This window comes from Pogona vitticeps, chromosome 1 (genome assembly GCF_051106095.1).
Source record: "Pogona vitticeps strain Pit_001003342236 chromosome 1, PviZW2.1, whole genome shotgun sequence".
In the NCBI taxonomy this organism is placed as follows: domain Eukaryota; kingdom Metazoa; phylum Chordata; class Lepidosauria; order Squamata; family Agamidae; genus Pogona; species Pogona vitticeps.
The window spans coordinates 182,743,081-182,763,337 of NC_135783.1; the positions used below are offsets into that span (position 1 = coordinate 182,743,081).

At 39.5% G+C, this 20,257-nt stretch overlaps 1 protein-coding gene across 1 annotated transcript in view; it reads right to left on the reverse strand.

The window, feature by feature from the left end:
- The window catches only part of BMPR2 (bone morphogenetic protein receptor type 2), a 134,146-nt gene that overhangs the window by 62,498 nt on the left and 51,391 nt on the right, over nt 1-20,257 (reverse strand). The window contains exons 2-3 of the mRNA XM_020810353.3: nt 10,015-10,188; nt 8,160-8,339 (exon numbers count right to left, since the gene is read on the reverse strand). Of these exons, the coding sequence (XP_020666012.2) occupies nt 8,160-8,339; nt 10,015-10,188 (354 nt within the window). The remainder of the gene's footprint in view (nt 1-8,159; nt 8,340-10,014; nt 10,189-20,257) is intronic.

The window sequence follows — 20,257 nt, forward strand, 5'->3', positions numbered from 1 at the left end:
GGCCCAGTGCAATTTTTTTATTTTTAAAGAAATTCCAAAGTTTCAAGTAACACTGCCAGCGCTTGCGGCCGGAATGTGGCCGGGGCATGTCACAACAGTAGAGTGGGAGAGAGGGAAGGAAGGAAGGAGTGGGAGGGGAGGGGAGAGGGGGGGCGTGACTTCATTGCGCCGTCCCCGTCAATAGGTGGACCCCCTCCCGGCCCCATAAAGCCACCGGAGTCGAAGCTGGCAGCCTCTGCTGTCTGAGATCGCAGCTGCCGGTAAGCACGCTTGGAGCGGGGCTGCGGAGGACGGCTAGGGCTGCCCCCCCATGCGGCCCAAACCAAATGTATGTGCGGCCCAAACAAACTTTTCATCTTCTAATGTGGCCCAGGGAAGGTGAAAGGTTGGACACCCCTGGTTTAGATGAAACTCTGAGACCACTTTAGGAAGAAATGATATATCAAGGTAGATGGTGACCTTATTGGGGTGGAACTGTAGATTTGGTGGATCTGACCACAAGGCTGCGAGTTCGCTGGCTTGCTTGGCAGATGTTACTGACACCAAAAAGGCTGTTTTGAAGGATAAAAGTTTTTCATTACATTCAGACATTGGTTCAAAGGGTGGTTTGGTGAGGGCATGAAGAACAAGTTGTAAGGACCATTGGGGTAAAATTTGTTGTCTTGGGGGTCAACTGTTCTGGAGGCCTTTTAGAAATCTTTTGAGAGTTGGAGTAGCGAAAGGTTTTGTGGAATCTGAATGCGTAGGTTGGAAAGCTACGATTGCTGATATGTAAACTTTAATGGTCGAATGTGAAAGACCCATATTGAAGAGGTGAAGAATAAAGGTTAGCATCGTATTGATGGAGACCAGTATGGAAGGTAAGTTGTTAGCTTCCGTAAATTTTGTGAATGATTTCCATTTATTTTTGTAGAGTCGTTGCGTGGATGGTTTCCGGGCTCGGTCTAGGATTTGTTTGAAAGCGGGAGTATCCTCGACGCTGTGAGCTTCAGGGATTGGACATTGAGATGGAGAACTTCTCCGTTGTTTTGTGAGAGAAGATTTATTATGGATGGTAAGTATAGTATGTCTGTTGATATCACTCTGAGGTGGGTGAACCATGGTTGATGTGGCCACCATGGAGCTATAAGAATGACATTTGATCGGGATTGAATGATCTGAATGATTGTCTTTTGTATTAGAGGTATTGGTGGGAACATGTATATTGTTTCATTCTCCCATTCAATCATAAGCGCATATCCCAATGACTCTGGGTCAATGCCGGCTCTGGAGCAGTACCTTAGGCACTTGTTGTATCTGGTCGCAAATATGGATGGGTATCCCCATCGGTGGCAAATGTAGGGAGGCGGCTCAAATGGTCCGCTTTGTAATTGTCTTCTGCAGATATGTGGATTGCCACTGGGAAAATATGATGTTGGTAGCACCATTCCTATAGGTCTATGGTAAGGTATAGGAGTGAGAGGGAATGCGTGCCGCCCTCTTTGTTTACATAGTGCATAGCTGTTGTGTTGTCTGTGGCTAGTTGCACTGCTTGTCCCTGTATGCGTGGTAGGAATGCTTGAAATGCATTTATTATTGCTAGGAGTTTGAGGTGATTTATGTGTAGTGATTTCTCTTTTCTTGTCCAGAGACCGTGTATGTCGAGCTCTTGGCAGTGAGCTCCCCATCCTGAGGGATTGGCATCGGTTGTAATCATGAAAAATCAAATCCTTTTGTTGGTGGTTCTTCGATATCTAATTCTTCGTGGTTCTTCGATATCCCAGAACACCCCTAGAAAAAGTGACCAGTAAAACGTTTCTGAGTGTAAAAGGATCACCATATGTCATAATTGACCTGACACCATGTAATTGCTGCCCAGAGTAGACCATTCGTCTAGATGGGTGGGGTATAAATCTAATAAAATAAATAAAATAAAATAAATAATTGCAGGATCTTGGCCATTCTTAATATTAATTGGGCGTATGAGGTGTGGTCCTCTGAGGGAGAAGGGGGATGAATTTCCCCAATATCAGAGTTTGGTGGGAAATTGTTGTTTGATTCAGAAGATGTAGACGGGTTGGATTCCTGGGATGATATGGAAGATGTTGATGGTGATCATTGTAGTGTGTGTATTGGCGAAACCGGGAGTGGTTGTTGAGATGGTACAGTCGATGTCAATCCTGGTTCAGTGTTGGCATGTCCATTTTTCTTATTGGATACTGTATTTCCTCATGAGATATAGGCTTAGATCTTTTGAGTGCAGCTCTGGATGAACTATGCAGCTGTGATGTAGTGGGTTCTCGTTTTCTGCAGTGTCAAGTCATAGGAGATGGAGATCTGGACCTCAATTGTGTTGGTGGGGAGGTGTATATAATTCTCCTTGATTGTTCATAATGAGTCGTATCATGGTACATGCTTGGGTAGTGTGGTTCATAATGCTAATGACTGTGATGGTACATTGGCTGTGGGCAGCACTGATGATAGTCACGGTAATAGTATGGATACCCCTGTCGAGAGGGTGGAGACATATGTTGTCTTTTTTCCGTTCATTTTCTTGGAGAATGTTGGGATGATTGTGAGTCTGACATTTGATCATTTAACGCCCACCCTGATAATCGAGGGCTATAAGGGGCCGAGGCCAGGCTAGAATGGGTCACAGCCTGTATAGGCCTGCACTGGGCAATAGGCTGCCGACTGACGGTGCAGCCTATGCCAGGGTCAGTGCGTGATCATCTTTATTATGGTTGCACATCATTGCCTCTCTTGATGATTCCTCCAGGATTATTGGAGGAGGAATTGTTTGTGGCAGGTCAACTGACAGAGATTTTGAATGCTTCTTTGTCTTGGAAGATTTATCTTTTCCTTTTTTCTTCTTACCAGATTTCTCCGAGTGAGTCCAGGATTTTGAAGTTGTAGGGCTAGACTCCGAAGATGGTTTTGATGATTCTTTTTGTTTCGTAGGTGTTGGAGTTGGGCTCGATTTCGAGCGGGCTGGAAGGCTGGATGTCGATCGAGCTGGCTGTGGACGCAGTAAGGTAAATGTCTCCATATGTGGGTTAAGGATTTTCTTGTATAAAAAAGATCTTAATCTTTGTGTTCTAAGTTTTATGGCAGGTTTTGTGAACTTCTTACACTGAGGACACGACTCGGGTTGATGTTCTTCACCCAAACAAAAAAGACATTTGTCGTGTCCATCTGTAAGGGAGATCTTTCTTTCGCACGTCACGCACCGTTTAAACAGTCCCTGAGGGACCATAAACAGCGGGAGAAAAGGAGCCATTAACAATGGTGGTGGTGAAGCAAAGAATTATGTGTTGTAGTTGTAATAAAAGAGGGGACTGAGTTTTTCCCAAGAAAATTTGCTCTCTATTTGCTCCGTTCGTTCCTATGCGCCCTTATCAACGCGGTGGGGAAAAAGGAACTGAGGGAAAGATGGGAGGGTGGAGCTTGTGCTCCAGGGGAGGAGGTCTAACTGTCAAACTTTTTTCATAAGCTCCAAAAGGTTCCAAAATATCCTGCGCAGGCACAGAAAACCCACTTGTGTGTATTCACAGAAGCCACGATGAAGAATCACCACCCCAAGGAAATGCTGCAGCAACTTCCTCCCAAGGAGCATTGTATCAGGAAACAAAGGACTACAAGAAGATGAAATTTATTCAGGTGAGTAAAATGCAGGTGTTTGCATTATATCAGGCTGAAATTCTGAGAAATCTGCCTGGGAAACTTTCAAAGTTGGAGTGTGTAAAAACAAAAATATAGTAAAAATGGCACACTCCAGTTTGTGAACACAGAACACAGTTCACAAACTCCAGGAAATCATTAAAACTGCTCTTCAGATTAAGGATCATTACTTTTCTGTGCATACAGCAGTTAAATTTAAGCAACATTTATCATCCTTCATTTTCATTGCCAAATGATGGAAAAAATGTTAAAATCCTCTTGCATAGCTAGCTTCACGCACAACGTAACTTTTGGAGGACCCAAGTAAATAAATTGCCATAGAAATTATCAGTTTTACTCTGAGTCACATACCTCAGTACCCACAGAGATTTCTTAAGACAATTTGTCTCCAAAAGTTATGCCATTTGTGTTACACCAGCATAACTAGTCAAGAGGATTTAGGCCTATGTTTTGTTTCTGTTTCTTGCTTGTCTTATCTAAGACACAATTTCTCATGCAATTATTATAATCAGTTTCTAATGCTTTAGGTTGGAAATGGTATCAAATGTTCTGGTACAACTATATTTCTCCTTAGAGGCAATTTCACAAACAAATTAATTAATACGATTTTATGGACAAAATTATGAAATGAATAATAATTGTACTCTATGTACTTGATACACCTGTGGAAAATGTAATTAAAATTATAAAAGAGAAGCAAAATATTCAACAGCAATCTACATAATTGTAGATTATCTACATAATAATAGCTGCTCAGAGTGGTAGAATATACCAGATGGGCGGGATATAAATCGAACAAATAAATAAATAAATAAATAAATAAATAAATAAATAAATAAATAAATAATTCTCCTCTAATTAGGAGTACACAGATCTTTAGGTACACTGGATGTAAATTTTCAGCACACAACTGTTACATATTAAAGATTATGGCTGACAATGGCAGGAAGCATATCTGACTACTTAATCCCCTCAAACACTAATGCATTCTGGATCAATGTGCAAGAGAAACATATCGTAATTCTCTTATTGACATTAACTCCAAAGTGCATGTTTTGGTCAACTTTCAGTTTCCACCAGATATTCACAATAATATTGATTTAGTTGTTTTCAAGTGAAGTTCCAATAATCCCATAATACTAGTTTCTACATTTTTTAGTGACAATTTCTTCCACCATCAATTATAATGAAAATAATGAACTGAAGCAGTAACAGGGAACCTTAACAGAATAAAGACCATATCTGATTTCTATCAGTTTCCTGACTGTATGAAGCATAATGGGTAGGGAGAAAATCAGACATCTAATGTCCTGCAACTCCCAAAAAGCTTAGCCCCTCCCAGATACTTCCTCCATCTTCATGAGGACTCATTACATCTGAAGTCTTCATTTCTCGGCTGTAAGTGATTAAAGTTTAATTACTATAATTAAAAACACTTGAGAAGAGTTTTTATTTTTATTTTTGCTAAAGCCAACAGAATTCTTCCTTAAGGAATTCCTGCAGACTTTTGCACATTGTAGTCCAAAAGATAAGTGCAAAGTACTGCACGTAGGAAAAAGAAACCAAATACACAGTTACAAGATGAGGGATACCTGGCTCAGCAATACTATGAGCGAGAAGAATCCTAGAGTTGATTATAAGCCAACAGTGATTGCTTTATAAACTGATTATAAGCCAACAATGTGATGCAGCTACAAAAAAGGCAAATGCTATTTTAGGCTGCTTTAACAGAAGTATAGTCTCCAAATTACACAAGGTATTTGTTCTCTTCTATTCAGCACTGGTTAGGCCTCATCTTGAGTACTGTATCCAGTTCTGGACACTGTACTTCAAGAAGGATACTGACAAACTGGAACAAGTTCAGAGGAGGGAAACAAGGATGATCAGGGGACTGGAAACCCTATGAGGAAAGACTGAAATAACTGGGCATGCTTAGCCTTGAGGAAAGGAGACTGAGGGGAGAATGATAACACTTTTCAAATACTGTACTTGAAAGGCTGTCATACAGAGGTGAGGCAGGATCTGTTCTCAATCATATCAGAGTGCAGGACATGCAACAATGGGCTCAAGTTACAGGAAGCTAGATTTTGATTGAATATCAGGAAAAATTTCCTAACTGGTAGAGCAGTATGACAATGGAACCAATTACCAAGAGAGGTGGTGAGTGCTCCAACACTGGAAGCATTCATTAGAAACTGGACAATGACCTGGCAAATATCCTTTGATTTGTATGCCAGCACCAAGCAGGGAATTGGTCTCAATGCCCTTACAGGCCCCCTTACAACTTCATTATTCTATGATTCTTTGAAAAGTCCCATGCCTGATGGCTGAAACTCTGGGCTAAGTCAATTGTAAGTTTTGCCCTTACATCAGTGGATAAATCACATGTCTACTGCAAGCTTGAAACTTAAACTACATTGGATGGTCCTTTGATGAACATTTGTGTTCTGCACAAGAAATACAATAGTGTTAACTGCTGCTGATGGCCCATATTATTCACAAATTTACTTGGCGTGGAGTTCTTTTAGCTCTGTATTGGATTTTAGTGATGTATGAATACATTTTGAAGATGGCATCATGTGTCAAATACACATTCTCAAACATTGTACTTGCACTAATCTCAGGAATGTGTTCTATGATGTCACTGCATTTTGCAGTTAATCAGTGACGGTAGTCAAAAAAACCACAGAAACATGAGTAGCTCCAAATATTTTAGGTAGCAAATTCTTTCAAGCAAAATCATCATCTGTGCAGTATAAACAAGGTATGCTGATACTTTCCCTTCAGAATTTCCCCATGATTTACAACCTTCCACTTTGCTTACAGTTCTTGTGTAGCTGCCTTAAATGTTAACTTACAATGGTCCAGTTTGAAACCTTCTTTAGGGGGAATGTGGGGAATCAACCCGCTGATATGAGTACAGATTACCTAAATTAGCTTCATTTGACCACTCAAGATGGCTAGAGAATTATTGTACTTTTTTCCCCTAAAAAAGAGGGTAATAAGATCTGGCAGTAATCTTCATCCACAGTAGGTTCTAGTTGCCAAACACCTGGTTTTATAACAGATATTTTGTGTCAACCTGGCCAAAGCATTTATGAAATATGGGCTAGAATAAAAGACAGTACAACTATAGACAATCACAAATAGGAAAAAAAATAACTTTTTAACATTCACAATACAACTTTAATGTATAAACTGCAATGCTTTGCAGCTGTGACTATAATTCATATAAAAGTCTGCATTTGAAGTATTAGTCTTATATGACTATGGGAAAATATTATTATTGCAATGATACAAATTATACTGGATCAAAAAGTGATTCTGTATTCTTTTTAGCTCAGTGGTTCCAAGGGTTTTGAGTTTGAATTCACACTGTGCCTCCCATGAGAGATGACAGCTAGGATCAACCTGAGCATGTGGCTGATGGAGGTACAGCGGTACCTCGGTTTACGAAAGCCTCAGTTTATATAACTTTCAGTTTACGAACCGAAATCCATAAAAAATAATGCCCCAGTTTAGGCTTTCTTTCCCTTATTTTTTTCCCCACTCTGTGAAAGGGTTTCCCCAGGACACATTGTGCCTGGAGGTTTCTAACATGGCCCCCATTCCTAGCTCAATCCGTGTATCAGTTTACGAAATTTCCACATTACGTAACATCCTGGAAGACGTATTACTTTTGTAAACCGAGGTAAGCTTGTATATGCTCTTCCATCTGCACAAGCTTGAGCAAAATGCATAGTCCCAGCACACTACCAGAAGAATCTACTGGTAAACTATTTCTAAATAACTAAAAAATCTGGGAGGGTAATCATAATTAGTGACTGTGGCGGAACCCCCACGTCACACCTGTGCATCATGGGAAGCTCAAGGGCGGGAGCCTATGAGAGGACAGGAGGGGCGGAACCTAAAAGACAGTCAGTTAGAGAGGGGAGTTGGAAAAAAGTGGTTTTGGAGATAGGGAATTGAAGAGAGTCAGGAGATTGATTTGAGAAAGTTTAGACAGAGATTGGAAAGAAGAACTAGATAGTTAATGAATAGTGTAAAACAAAGAAACCAACGTGAAATCAAATGATATTTAATGAAAGATCATAAACATCTGTGATTTTCTCCTGTGATTTGCATAATATTTATAATACCAATAAAGCTGTTGTATTGGCAGCATGTGTCTAAGAGCTATCTATTTGGTACTGAGGGAATAATAGCTGGTGGCAGTGTGAAGTGAGGAAACACATCCAGAGGGTAGACTTGTGTTTAAGGCAAAATAAACAAAGGACACAGGGTGTACGTCACACCCGTTAAATCTGGGACGGTAATCATAATTAGTGACCAATGTGACAGCACATAATAATATGAATACAATAACTTGAAAACATAGCATTTTAATATTTCATTCAAAATAGAATGCATTTCATGTCAATATCCACAGCAAATACTTTCTTACTCTGAAATTATTCTCAAGCAAAGAATATCAGATGACTTGAGGAATTCCTACTCACTGAAAGGTGTTGGCTCAGTAGGATCTGGAGGTGGAAAGTCCTCTGTGAAGTTGACGTTGCACATGTTGGTACTACAGCAACAGAAACGATACGTCCCATTTTGAATTGACAAAGGGGTGGATGTTACTATGCACTCCTCAGAGTGACACTCCTGAGGATCTCCAATATGGGACCAACATCCTTTTAAAAAAGTAGCATATGAAATGGCATTAAAACAGTGTCATGCATGTCTATGATAGTCAGTTCGCATAACAAATACTTGTTTTCTTCCACATCTTGATACTGTCATCAGATATCTTCTCCTCACACAATCTGTTCTGCATTTTAAGATTGGACTGGGATATTCTGCTTTGGACCCCTTCCTTAAGTGACATGTCTATTGGACTACAAGCAGTAGTTTTCCTTTTGTAACTGCAAGTCTCTTGAATTCCTCCCATATGAAAAATGCTACGATCTAAATTTCCTTTTAAATACACTGGCCAGAATTCTATTGCTGAGGTATGCATGTATAAGTTAAACTGCACTTACCACAGCTAACGATAGAGGGGCAGTTTTGTTATGAGGCATTCTCTCAACTGTGCAATAGGATTTTCCTGGATCAACCTTCCTCAACGTTCTCCTAATTCTTCAAGAAACCCACCCACTTTTGGAACAATTAGTTACTACTTTACTTTTTTTTTACTATCTTCTTGTTTTTTTCCCCTCACTTCGTAGGCTACAAATAGAAAAGCTCCAGATTCAGGACTGGATGTGGCCTATCTAGGTTCCCAGCCTCTTTTGCTATTACTTGGAATCTGGTTTTGATTTGCAGCCTAGGAAGGAAGTGCACTACAGCCCACCCCACTATACACATGCATCTTTGAATGGTCAGTTCAATTTTGCAAGAGTAACATTTGATTTCATTAACTTTGCTTTGGCCCCATCCTGTTCCCATAGACTTGCTCAGTGCTGGAACACAGCTCTCATGTAAACCGGAATTCCACTTTTAAAATGGAATTCAGACTTTATATCAAAAAAGGTTTTCCTCTGCTACTTTCAGCTATACTGTTATGCAGCTGGCACTATGCAAACTGTAACTAGTGGAAGTTCTAAGTGGTGCTAAACAAAGAACTAAGCAATAATAAATATTACTACTGATTTTGTTTGCTAGATTTTTCTCAGGCAATTGTTTTTCCATATGTAGCTATATTTGTGTATACATCAGTTGCTATCTTTACGGGGTACACTTCTTGACTTCGCTTTTTCCTTCTAATAAATATCCCAGTATTTTCAGTACCCAGACTTCTCATACTAAAAGTAGGCTAATGCAGTGCAACTCATGGCTGAAATGTAGGTCATGGGCCACAGGTAATACACACATGCCCTATGCTCATGTTTTCATCACTGTTACCAACTGCTATTTCCAATAGACAGTATGAATGTTTTGTTTTGCTTTTTGGCAACTTCTGCAATTTTATCTACTACTTAGCTGTTCTCTTAAGTTTAACATATTCCAAATATATTCCAATATATAAAAAATGTGTTCTTACATTCAAAGCTTCCTTAAATTATGCTTTTACATACTGATTTGGAATGAATTCAATGTTTCCTGTTTGCTTAGTTGAGAATAAGCATGCATTACACTTGACAATACTCAGTTGTAAAGCAGCCCATGGTAGTTCCAACCAGAGGTAGTGTTAAACTACAATTGACAACACTAGTTAGAAATAATTTACTAACTGCAGCTGGTTCTAACAGATCCAAACAGAGTTCTGAACTGGCAAGAAAAGTGCATGCGTATATGGAAACAGTAGAGGAGAAGTAACACAACTGAGCAAATTCATCTCTGCATTCAGGCAGCCTTTAGGCAAGTTACCTTGTTTCACAAGATGGATGTCTCCTTCTCGCATTTTCTCCCACAGACCATAGCAGGTATTGCCTTTCATGCATAGTACTGTGCCATTCTCTTGAGATATTCGACTTTCACTAATCCCATGATCATTTTGGTATAAGTCCCTGAAAGCACACGTTATCTCTTCACTCTGGGCTGCTGTAAAAGAAAATATAAAATTCTCATTCCACATGTACGGTTATGTCAAGATATAACTAAGTACAGTGGACCCTTGACTTACAGACGGCTTGACGTACAGACTTTTTGAGAGGGGTGGGGTTTTTGATTCGGGACTTTGAAAGGGAGACAGAACTCTCTGTTGTGGTCTTCTGTTAGACGTAAGCACAATCAATTTGTGTGCACATCAGAATACAGTACTTTCTTCAGCCATTTCTACTCTCTTTTCATGAACAGAGATACTCTGTACAGGCTTAGCCTCTCTTCCTTTAGCACGATGCTAGTGAACACCACCATGTCATACTTATATTACACTTAACCAAAAAGACATCTCTGCAGAATCATTAGCAACAAAGTGATATTGACCAATATTGCTAAGAGAAATCAGTGCGGTAACACTTCAAGCATGGTATTCTGAGATATAACCTCTTCCTTCAACCACCTTGCCAGGGATCACCTAAACACACTAGATTTAACCAAAAGATCACTCTGCAGAGCCATTAGCTACAAACTGACATTGGCCAATACTGCTGAGATAAAGCATTTACAGTGGCCTGTAGCAACACTTCACACTTTGGTGGGTTTTTAAAAATAGTATTCATGAATGAGGATGCTTTAAAAATTCACTAAAGGAACCTGGATTAACAAAAATACATGCAGTCCCAGGGCACATTATTGATAAATCTTAGATCATCATCCTAATTAGCCTTCCCAGTGAGCTTACATTTCCCTTGAGCCAGAATTTTAGAAGATCAAAATATCTTTAAGATCCTTGAAATTCAAAGGAATTTCTATCCATTTTTCTTTTTGATATATCCCACAAATTAGGCCACTACTCATTATAAGAACCCTACATAATGATTGAAATAGAAAAAAAAATTCTTCCAAATAAAAGAACTGCTGGAAATTCATACAATAGTACATAGAATTTGAAATGGTTGTATCTGTCAAAGCAAAAAACTTTTTTGAAGTATTACAAAAATTCATAGTTGGCTGTTCACTGAAAGCAGTGTTTTGTTAAAAGGTAGCTAATGTAGAATAAAACAGCAACTCACTAGAGTGATTAATTCACAAGCAACTGTTAGGCATGTACTGTACATTTTCTTTTCTCTTTTTTCTTTCAGAATTCCAAATTTTGGGATTCTCCATTCTGGGAGTTATAACTTTCAGACAAACACCTAAATTGTGCTCAACTGGAGTATGGCTGGGTTGGAGGGTCTCATGGTCCAGTACAGGCAATCTTGGGCCTCCTTTCCTGCGGGAAAAGAAAGCTGTTCCCAGTACTTGTTGGGAACAGCATCATTTTCCAATAAGAAATTAAATCCAAGCTTCACCTATCCTAAGCCATGAGGCTTTCCAGGGCAGCCTTCCTCTAGATGAGCACAATTTAGATGTCTGTCTAATAATCATCATCTTCATCATCATTGTCCAGCTGGAATAATAGACTGGACAACTGAGCAGGACCACTTGTAACCAATACAAGTATTTTACCCCTAAAAATTATATAACTGAATTCCAACCAAGACACTACGTCAAATTCAAGGTTACTTCCATCTGGTGCCTCGCTTAACAATGTTAATTGGTTAAAAAAAAACATTGCTATGGGAAAACATCACTAAGCGAAACACCATTTCCCATAGGAATACACTGAAAACTGGATAATCCGTTCCAATGGGAACGGATTACTGTCCTTAAGTGAAAATCGCCATAGGAAACATCGCTATGTGAAATGCAGTTCCCCCATCGGAATGCACTGAATAGGTTTCAATGCATTTCAATGGTTTTGACAGGTCTGTTTTCGCTATTTTTAAAGTGTCTTAAAATGTTCAAAAACTGTTTAAAATGCTTGGAATCGTTAGTGCACCTTGTAAAACCTTTGCAAACTTAATTTGGCTTTGTTCTGAGTCTTCGTTAATTTTTGGTGAATTTTCCCCCCCATTGGAATGCACTGAACTGACCAGATTATTATACTAAATTCATATACTTATCAGGTTTGTGGAAGTAATTTTATTCACACTTTCAATGAAAGGGACATTAAGAAATATTTTAATACAGTAATAAGAAAAATTATATGGTGCACATAATGGCACAGGACCTAATCCTGCTTCTGTTGCTATAGCTTTAGAAATGTAATGGAGAAAAAAAGCTTTATATGTATCATTAGTAAAAAACAAGGTTTCTGATTCTACTTTTAATCGTTAACAATATGCTAGCCATAGTTTCTGAATTCAGATATCTTATCAAACAATGGTTTCTTTAAGCACTGCTTGACTTGATGCAGTTGAACAAAATGCAGTTCACTTATTTAAAAGAATCAAGTGGGGACAAGGTAATTAAAAAGAGCTAGTTTCAGAGAAGTGCCCCTGTAATTTACTGCAGTGTGAGGCTTCATTAATTTTGTGAAGAAATGAATATTAGTCCACGAAAATTCATAATGAAACAAATTTGCTAGTGTAAAAAGAACAATAAAATTCCTATCAAATTGTTCCAGGCCACTGCAAAGAAGATTCTCACACTACTCATGGACACTGTCCAATAGATAACAGAAATGATTAGACCAAACCTGTCTACATCTGTTGTATCTAAATCAATTATACTTGGATTTTCCAGTATATAGCAGAAGAGTGTTACAAGCCCAATTTGATTATACCGTGGTAGTGTAATAGCAGGACTGTTACAACATACAGTATTGTAGTCTCTGAAAGCAGCACTTCAGGGCACACATGTCTAAAACCCCTCAGTTTATTAGTGCCACCTCTCTTTATCTTAATGACACAGCAACTATCAAGTTTATAAAGCAGAAGATTCATTCAGTAAAGTTTCCTGTAAAGAAGAACAGCCTGTAATAAATATGTAAACTATTTTTGTCATATAGCTCAATATCCTGTTCCATACCTTTTCAATTTCAGGACATGCACAGTCACACACAATGAAACAAAGCCATCTGCACCCCAAAATAATAAAAGGAACTCTTTCAGTAGAAGCAATCTGCCATGGTCAGCAACATTACTTCTGTTGCACAGGCAAGAGCTATGCAATGGGACACTGGCCATAATCCCAATACAGTATTGTACATGTACTTAAACCATTATACAAAAGTAATATACTGTCTTGTTGAAGTACAGGTACACTGTACTAGGCAGCACTCAGAAATTCTCTTGATTACTAGTGTGACTTCCCCCATCATCACCCTTCACTTCAGGCATTCTTGAAGACAAAAGAGTTTGCATGTGTTGGTTTGAACAACAATTGTTAGTTGAGTGTACATAATTTTATTCTCAAGAACAGATGCTTTGTGCCTGGAATGTGCAGCTGTCTTGTATTTTCTGATTCGAGGCACGGGACTGCCAAAGAAATAAAGAGGGGATGTTTTTTATCTTTAGTGACATGGGACAATTCAGTTTTATTCTATACTGCTGTAATTAAGGGGAGGAAAAAGTAAATGTAAGCCTATTAGTGCAAGTGTTTTTGTGCCTTCATCTTTTCTAAGATTATACAGATAAGAAGAAAAAACAACACCTCAATGTAAGTGCTTTTCCAGTTAACTTTATATTATTTGGTCAGTTTTTAGACGTCTCACTCAGAAATGTTCTGATCATCCTTGGGAACAACACAGCATGGAGAGCCCAAAACATGACTTTGCTTCTTCATGGAAACTGCTAGGCATCCTAGAAACAATTTCACTAGCAGCAGTCATACATTCTTCAGTCACCACCATGCCAAGACTGCTGCTTGAAAATTGTGGCTGTATCTATAGATGAATCAAGCCAAATACGGAGTTCTTTCACAAAAGCACTTCCTGCCTCCAACCAACCCCCAAATCTGCTTTAGAGTGTCTTCTATGGAGGAAAGAATCTATGGTTCTGACAGAACAGCAGCTGAAAAATGGCTGGGCAAAACTAGAACATTTTATCCTTTAGGATTATAAATTAAAAATGGCAATATGGTAGCAAATATGCTTAGTTCTTTCAGCATTTTCTCATTATCAGTTTTTAAAAATTCATAATTTTAATAGCTAATTTCTAATAAGATAGACAACTTTCTTGAATTCCTGTGACCAAAAGTGAACACAAGCTTAGTTCCTTACTACAGTGAAACACAGCATCGCCCTTACTTCCTGAATCTTGGAAACAACATTTCCGTTAATACAAACTAAAATAGGATTTGTCCCTTGGTCAAAAGTTCACACTCTTGATTTATGCTTAGTTTCTCCTACATAACAGCACAACAATAAATAAGAAAAGCATCTGTGTGGATTCATGCAGGTCTTTTTACTCTTCTGCAAACAATCTTTGTTTCTGGCACTGAATATTTACACTAGTCTTTGCTTGCCAGTTCATTCAGATGTGTTTTCATCTGTCAGCCTATTCTCTATAAACCATTGTGCTGAATGGCGTAAGACTTTGTGGAACAACAGCTTTTCAAAATTTGTAACATTTCCTTCACAGTCCAATCTGGAAACTTCGATAGATCAATTTCCAATAAATCCTACAATACTCTTTTATCTAATCACTACAGGTAGTCACTGTGTGCCACTCCCTCCCACCACTAGTTGTCCAGTTTTACCATCCCACTTGATCACCAGGTTAAACATTTCTTTTGCATTTCTGAGTCTATGGCAAACCATAATGTAGAAACTCACTTTTCTTTTTGAGAAATACCATTCCTTTCTTTTACCACTCCAGAAGGGAAAATGATCCCCTTTCAGAAAAGCCTGAGCCTTGACTAGTCATTGGGTGATTACCAGTAAAACCAGCGAATATAATTTGTGCATCACTTCCTAGCTACACCTCTGCCCCTTTCTAAGCAGTAAACCCTGCTTACTGAACTGATAAAAGCTACTTAGAGGATGCAGTTTTGAACAATCCACAAATCATTTGGAAGCTCCTGACACAGAAAATTATTAACTAAGTACTTGATTATGTATATACTAAACCAATATTGAGTTTTAAAATACCACTAATTACAGTTTTCCAATCTCAAATTAAATTATCACTGCCTTCTAGATATAATTTCATACCTAGCTCTAGTAATTTACACCAGTTCCTTCTAATCTGAACAAATTCAGAGGAAAGTGTAAAATGGCAAGTAGTTTCTGGTCAAATGACTTGGTGAATACTAATAAGCTGATTCCACTTCTGTATTTTAGCAAATCATAGGCATCCTTCAGTCTCGAGAGACTATGGTAACATGCTCTGAATCGAGGAGTGTCCTCTCCAGAGCATGAAGCCCGGGTAAGGTAATATGGAGGATAGGCTGTTACCCAAGCAGCAGATCCCCCCTCTCCACATTGCTGAAATGGTCCAATGGAAAGGCAAGAGCCAATACGACTGGTTCCAGCAACGTCGCAGGAGTTGGCAGAACGACACGAGCTGCCTTCGGGACTCCAGCTCCGGATTTTGCCTCGAGGTTATCTCCTGAAGCCTTTTCCATTGGTGGATATAGCCACAAGGTAGTGGAGGTTTGAAATCGGAGTTTTCCTTCTCCCAGATGGGCTGCCTTCCATGGCTGACGAGCCCCACCTACCCGGCCTGCTCTTTAATAGTGCAAAAGCATGATCTGATCCTTAAAACTTTCCTAACTCCCCGGCTTATGCAAATCTAATTGGCTTTTATCCTTCAAAACAGCCTTTTTGGTGTCAATAACATCCCCTAGGAAGCTGGGCTGAGGACAAAGGCCAGGTCTGTTTGCATGGATGCCATGCTGAGTTTTTTTTTCCTGGGCTTTCCTTTTGTCTCCTGACCACATGGCCTGGGGGTGGGGCCTAGGGGTGGGACTTCCTGCTGTAAAAGAGCATGTCCCAGGACCCTGGACTCTTTTCCCTAGGAAGCTGGGCTGAGGGCGAAGGCCAGGTCTGTTTGCATGGATGCCATGCTGAGTTTTTTTTTTCCTGGGCTTTCCTTTTGTCTCCTGACCACATGGCCTGGGGGTGGGGCCTAGGGGTGGGACTTCCTGCTGTAAAAGAGCATGTCCCAGGACCCTGGACTCTTTTCCCTAGGAAGCTGGGCTGAGGGCGAAGGCCAGGTCTGTTTGCATGGATGCCATGCTGAGTTTTTTTTCCTGGGCTTTCCTTTTGTCTCCTGACCACATGGCCTGGGGGTGGGGCCTAGGGGTGGGACTTCCTGCTGTAAAAGAGCATGTCCCAGGACCCTGGACTCTTTTCCCTAGGAAGCTGGGCTGAGGGCGAAGGCCAGGTCTGTTTGCATGGATGCCATGCTGAGTTTTTTTTCCTGGGCTTTCCTTTTGTCTCCTGACCACATGGCCTGGGGGTGGGGCCTAGGGGTGGGACTTCCTGCTGTAAAAGAGCATGTCCCAGGACCGCGCGCCTAACGGCGAGCGTAATTCTCAAATTTTGTATCTGGCCTTAATTTTAGCAAAACATTATAACATTATAACAAAGGGAAAACAGACTGATGAGCCATGTTCTCTTTATAAAGCTACTGATTGCTAACTTCTGTATCTCTTTTACAAGCTGACTCCAAATTGAGCATTTGAAGTATTTCAATCATTATTGCTGTTATTTGGTCTAATACTTTTTCAGAAACAAAAATCAAGCTAGTAAGCTTACAAATGATGGTACTTCTCCAAAGACAGACACTATACTCAAGGCCAGCAAAACAGTTAACTCACCAATCCGAACAAAGCAACATTGTCATGTTCTACAGCCTGGGAGGTACTTGATGGACAGCTCTCCTATTTTTGCATTTCTACACAGGCAACAGGAGAGGGTTTCAGGAAGGTGAAAGTTAACATACAAGCATTCTAAAGCTATGCCATCCAGAACTTGATCCTAAATGAACATGCCTCATTTGGATTATAGAGAACTGCTGGGATGAAGTGAAGGGGGTGCTGAATCTCACTCAGCTCTGTCCACCAAAGTTATCTCTGGACAACCGGCAAAACTTCGGGAAGCAGCATGTAGTAGGCTAGAGTGGGTTTACCTCCCACCAGGTACATATCATATTGCCCAGTTTACTGGATTTGTATCTGAAAGTGAGAAAGTGGGACAGAATAAGGATTCGGTTCATGCACCTCCACCCTGCTGCACATCAGCCTTCTTTCCTGAGCTGGCCAAGCTGGTCTCAAGGGTGGCACTGGAGTCCCTATAGCTTGTTGTGCTGGGAGACTTCAACATCCAAGCTAAGGCAGCTTTTTTAGGAATGGCTCAGGACTTCATATCCTCCATTATGACACGGGTTCGTCCTAAATATTATTTGGCCCCACACATTCAACAGTTCACATTGTTGGATAACTCAGTGAATTAGGTATCTGGATGCAGGGCCAGAAGTTGGGTCCTCACTGTGCATCCTGGAAGTCCCAGCCTGTATAGTCTTGGGCAATCTGCACAGCTCCAGGTTGCTCCCAGAAGAAGGGAATGGTAAACCACTTCTGAGTATTCTGTACCTGGAAAGGGTCACCATTATACAAAATTATAAATTCTAATACCATTCATTATCTTTTACTTAAACCTAATTTGATATGGTCAATGAAAAAGGCTGCTTTTCTCTCAATGGGGATGCCATTAAATTAACCAGATATAATACATCCGTATTCCATATCTATATATTTGGAGAAATCATTTAAATTTAAAGAAATCAAAAGATTTCAATAAACTTCATTAATCTGATCAGCTAAAATCTACTACTACAGCTTAATGTCAATTCAAATACAAATTTTTTGTTCCCTCAATATGGACAGTTGTCTGATATGAGTTTATTAGAACCGGTAGAAGTGATTGTTGATTCACCTGATGTTAAGTTCAATAAAACAGCTGATGTTCAAAAAGAGATTCCCTTGTTATTTCCCGCCAAAAAAGAGGAACTGCTCCAGATACCGTATTTTTCCATGTACAAGACAAGACTTTTTACTTAAATAATTGGACCAAAAATTGAGGGTCGTTTTATACAGGGTAGGCAGCCGCTTTCCCTGCCTTTTGCGAAGCTACAGAGTAAAGCAGCTGTGAAAGGGCAGCACACTCGCACCCCTTTGATCCTGAAGCAGCCATGAAAGGGCGTCAGGATCAATGGGGTGCACGTGCGCTGCCCTTTCATGGCTGCATTACCCATTTCCTAAGTTCCGCAGGGCTTAGAAAGCGGGAAAGGCAGCTGGGAAAGGGCATCAGGATCAAAGGAACACACGCATGCTGCCCTTTCATGGCTGCATTACCCATTTCCTTCCGCAGGGCTTAGAAAGCAGGAAAGGCAGCTGGGAAAGGGCGTCAGGATCGAAGGGACACGCGTGCACGCTGCCCTCAAATTTTCTAATTTGGGTGTTAGAAAAGGGGGGGCCGTCTTATACTCTGGATCATCTTGTAAACGGAAAAAATGGGGTATATGAAGAACCCAATCACACGCTATAAATTAAAAGAAAAATGAAACATAATATTGTCTTCTTAATTCTTTAAATCAACCTACAGGTTCCTAGACCAGTATCCTGTTTAGTGCTAGTCAACACTGTGCAGTTCTGTGATTTCCAGCTGGCTATTTCACAAGTGGGAAATTGTTCTTATGGTTTTCAGTGGCAACTTATGATTGTGCAAGGAGGCACTGAATAACTATAAGGTTATAAATAGCCCCACTGAACATACAACAGTGTATTGCACACACAGTACAGGGCAATATGATTCTGGCACTAGTGCTTATTCTTGGTTGAAGACTAATTTGCCAAATTCAAATGTCTGTGTAAAGATGCTTGGCTCAAAAGCCCTAAGTCCATAATTAGGGTTTTTCTAGGGCTCCTATCCATGTTTTCTTGCATGTCCCATGAAAATGAGTGAAGCTTGCCAAATAAATATGATAAGTATCACAGTGTATTTTACAGTCAGTACTAAAATTTGCAGTCTCCTGTTCCCAGCAGGGAAAGAAATCCTTCAGTGTCACATGAAAACCTATATTTTATAATCATGAATCCAAATTATGAAGGAAGCTTATACAAGGGGAGTTTGTCAAATCTATAGTTTATGAGATGCAACTGTGACTACAGTACCATCACAGAAAGACATATTTTTTTAATTAATATAAGTTTTTAATTAAAAGACTGAACTATTTTTTCAATGACCAAAATCCTGTTGTAGAACATAAGCATATAATATAATCCATGTGCATTTCATGATGGAAAATAAAGAGTCCCCAACTTGATTCTCAGGAACGTGCATGTGCATGCTCCACTGTCTGCACATGCCCCTAAGAATCACTGCAAGGGATCTTTGTTTGTTTTGCTTTGAATATGCACAAGTCACATTATCCAGTATTACACAGTTTAGTATCTTTTCTCCATTTCAATCAGTCCTGAGGAGCTGATTTCTGAAATGTGAAAATATGTTTTTGATCATTAATTATAAGACCATTTTACACAAGGTTGTCTGGGGACCCCATGCTGCCACACAAATCTTCTTAGGTCCCAAGATCAGCCATAGAACCTTAGCAGATTGTATTGAGGCCTTTTAGACTGCCAAGTGCTAGAGATAAGACCTTTTCAGTGCTATCATTTTGAAATTGTTTCTCAAAGGATATAACCTTGGATTTTCCTGCTTTTATTTCAAAATCATTTTATATCCTTTGCCCTGCAAGTCAGCATACGTATATTTTGAACATAAATTTCTAAAATCTAAAGCAAATAAATAGTTTATGATTGAAAGCAATAATATGTCGACCACAGATCAACCCACCCATCCTCACTCAAAACAAGAGCATATTGATTACCCATTACACTAAATTGTGAAAAGAGTACAACATGTTACAGGAAATCTTGATATTCATTAAAACACTTGAAGTCAGAAAATATAATTCAAAATGAATTAAGCTATATTAGTTTATCAGTTATCTGAAATAAACATGATTGTTCCATTTAAATTGTGGTGGCCGAGTACCATTTTACAATCATTCCAGGTTGCAGCAAGAATCTGAGTCATACAGTAGATGTAAAACATTTACGACAGAGGTCAGGGAACTTTTTTACCTTTAACCCTCCCCAAAAAATTTATATATGGCGACATTACCCCCTTGATTTGAAAGGAAGGAAATCAGACATTATTTGATTTCAAAATCTTATT